Source organism: Littorina saxatilis, linkage group LG5, assembly GCF_037325665.1.
Source record: "Littorina saxatilis isolate snail1 linkage group LG5, US_GU_Lsax_2.0, whole genome shotgun sequence".
NCBI lineage: Eukaryota > Metazoa > Mollusca > Gastropoda > Littorinimorpha > Littorinidae > Littorina > Littorina saxatilis.
In genome coordinates, this window is record NC_090249.1 from 9,176,837 (window position 1) to 9,180,136 (window position 3,300).

The window sequence follows — 3,300 nt, forward strand, 5'->3', positions numbered from 1 at the left end:
ATAATTATACGACGATATCGCATCTCAAGGGTCCTTACCCATCCAAAAGAAACCTCCAGCGCATACTACAATTGCTGGACATTCCGTTTTTAAAGGCAGCTCATTTGGAAATGATCTCAGACACAATATCGAAGACGTGAAATGCGTCAATCGAGCAACTGTCGTAACTTGGCTACAATGAGACGGTCTCCTACCTTGCACCATAGACACGGACTGTGACATTCTTGTGTTTAATTTAGGTGAAATGCTTAAAACAGAGTGACTCAAAAGCGACAGTTCGATCAGTTACTGACCGGAAAAAACGTGCTCGAGTCATTCGGCGAACTGGTGGCGAGCTTTCAAACCAGCACGACTGAATAACTCAGAATGCCTTTTTTCATCATGCCTCTATTCTACACGAGTAACATAGTGCAGTGGTAACGGTTCCGGACTCTCGTTCATTCGCTCCGGGTTCAAGTTCCGCCGGGAGCTATATATTTTTTTTATTAATCTTTTCCTTTTTAAGCCTCCGCAATTGCATTCCGGCTGCAAAAACCGGGTTTTGCCTCTGTGTTAATTTTATTCATTTGCAAAAGAAACCTTCCTATGCTTTGAAAAAATCATATCATGTCTTGACTTTCAACTGTACGCGCGTGTGTATATGTGTGTCACTACGGTGAGTATGTGTGTGTGTGTGTGTGTGTGTGTGTGTGTGTGACGTGTCACTTGTGTTATCATAGTTTCAGTGTGTGTATGAGTGTAGATTGAGAGAGAATGAGAGAAAGTGAGTGTGTGGTTATTTGTTTGTGACTGTGTGCGTGCGTGTATGGGTGCGTGTGTGTGTGTATATGTGTGCGCGCGAGCGCGCGCGTGTGTGTGTGTGTGTGCAGTGTGTGGTGTGTGTGTGTTTATGTGTGCCGTCAGTGTCACTTGTGTCATAGTGTCAGTATGTGCATGAGTGTACGTTTGTCTGTGTGTGCATGTGTCGTAAGAGAGAGAGAGCGACACTTCTTTGGCAATTTTGGACCAGACAGCGTCTTTATGTTTAACAGTTAGACTGTTCTGTAAACTTGGCCTTTACTGTGTTTTTTTCTAATTAACTTCTGAAATTTGGACAGAATAACCGTTCTTTCGTAAAACACTTCTGTCAAGAGTACAGCAATTTCACCATCTGAAAAAGGTGCAGAACGCCCCTCCGTGTCTACTTTCTTTTTGAGCGGCACACGTGCCTTGCCATTTTCGTTGACTGCCATGTTGATAGAAACGTGCGCATGCGTATTAGTAGGGATTCCCCCAATTTCCCCGACCTTGACCTTAATACTCTCGCTGTCACTACTTTGGCGTTCAAGTCGGTTCATGCATTGTGAACAGTTAGAAAGTTGACTTCGGGAGTTCCCACTTCGAAAAGAGGCCTCTACTTCCAGTGTTTCTTACTTCTAGTTCATGCATACGGACCCTGCAGAGCTCAGCACAGGTGATTTTGCCCCAATCAATCTTTTTCACGTGAACCATTGGTCCTCTGAGAGTGAACTGTCGTCACCAGAAATGCTTTATAAGCCTAGGCAAAATCACAGCAGGCCACCAAACAACCATGCCCCCAAGACTTCATCTGAACCTTGTCGACCGCGGACGAGCTCTAGCCTGGGTTCAAGAGGGTATCCGGCTCCGAGAGATTGCTGCAAGACTTGGCTGCTCCCATTCCATCATCGTGAGGCTGCAGCAGCGCTTTCTGGCCACTGGAAGTGTGGAAACCAGACCCCGGTCTGGGCGCCCTCGAAGCACCACACAACGTCAAGACCGCTACATCACACACCAGGCGTTGCAGATCAGAACGACCACTGCCAGCACCATCAGACGAAGGCTTGGGGTGGCAACCAACACTGACATCAACGAGCAGACCGTCCTCAACCGCCTTCATGACCAGACGCTGCACGCAAGGCGTCAACTTGGCCGCATTTTACTGACGCCACGTCACATGATGGCAAGACTGGCCTGGTCCACCCGCCATTTGAGATGAAATCGACAGCAGTGGGCCCAGGTACTGTTTTCCGATGAATCTCGATTCAGTCTGGAGCATGATGATGGTAGGACCAGGGTCTGGAGGCGTCCAGAAGAACGCATGATCCCTGCATGCGGGAGGGAGAGAAAAGCCTACCGGGGAGGGTCAGTGATGGTGTGGGCTGGGATCAGCGAGCACCACAGGACCCCACTGTACCATGTTTGGGGCAACTTGAATGCCCTTGTCTACAGGGACCAGATCCTCAGGCCCCAAGTCCTGCCCATGCTGCGTCAGATTGGGCCCCATGCAGTGCTACAGGACGATAATGCTCCCCCACATCGAGCACGGCTTGTGGACGCCTTCCTGCAGCAAGTACAGATCAACAGGATGGATTGGCCAGCCAACAGTCTTGACATGAACCCTATCGAGCATGCGTGGGACATGTTGGGCCGTCGTGTTCGCGAGAATCATGCTCCACCTGCAAACCTCCAACAGCTGCTCGTTCTTTTTCAGCAAGAGTGGCAGGCCATCCCCCAGGCTGATCTGGCAAACATTGTCCACTCAATGAGGGGTCGCTGCAACGAGTGCCGCCAGAATCGTGGGGGTTATACCCGTTATTGAACTTTTGGAACCGGTGAAACATTGGAATTAACAATCTGCAAATACTTGCGATTTTTGATTTTGACCCCCCTTCACTTAAGAGACAGTAACTCAATTGTTTATGAATGGAATTCAATGCACTTTGGCGTGATTGTTGTTGAATAATTTGACCACAACATATTACAAGTTCCATGTTTTTGGTTGATCGGTTTTTGCGTAATTTGTGTTTGGATTTTTGGTCCTTGACTTATTTTGAGCAGTGTATATTGTCCAAATTATCGCGAAGCACGTCAAGAAACCATACATACCCTCCCTAACCACAGTATTCACCTCCCCCACCTTCTAAATGGAGACAGACAGTATTCTCTAGATTTGAACAGGAACATTTTTTCCAGAGTACACTCGTTCATTGAACGTTCAGGCCGCTTTGGGCAAACCAGAATCAATGCTCCACAAGCCGGACAACTTTAATTTCTGCACAACTCCCACCCATCCCTCTTCTTTTTATTCCTCCTTCCTCTTACTGTCTTTCTTTATAATGATTATGCAACGTTTATTATGTTATGATAATTTTGGATGATTAATGAGATGAGGATGATTATAATGATGATGCTTTAGATTTCCAATTTGGTTTATTTAGACAAATTGTTCAGCCGTTACCGCCTTACGTTATAATATCCATGCAGGAACACCACTATAAGCTTCTAGCTTGTTGCTGTTAC

The 3,300-nt window shown here is 46.8% G+C and overlaps 1 protein-coding gene across 1 annotated transcript; it reads left to right on the forward strand.

Moving 5' to 3' along the window:
• The first annotated feature begins 1,570 nt into the window (after positions 1-1,570).
• On the forward strand, positions 1,571-1,996 carry LOC138965994 (uncharacterized). The gene has a single exon (XM_070338077.1). It carries the CDS (start codon positions 1,571-1,573, stop codon positions 1,994-1,996), a length of 426 nt encoding a protein of 141 aa, XP_070194178.1.
• Positions 1,997-3,300: the final 1,304 nt, after the last annotated feature.

What these genes read in the sequence shown, in the direction of transcription:
- LOC138965994 (XM_070338077.1), top strand. Translation starts at nt 1,571, where the DNA reads ATGCCCCCAAGACTTCATCTGAACCTTGTCGACCGCGGACGAGCTCTA.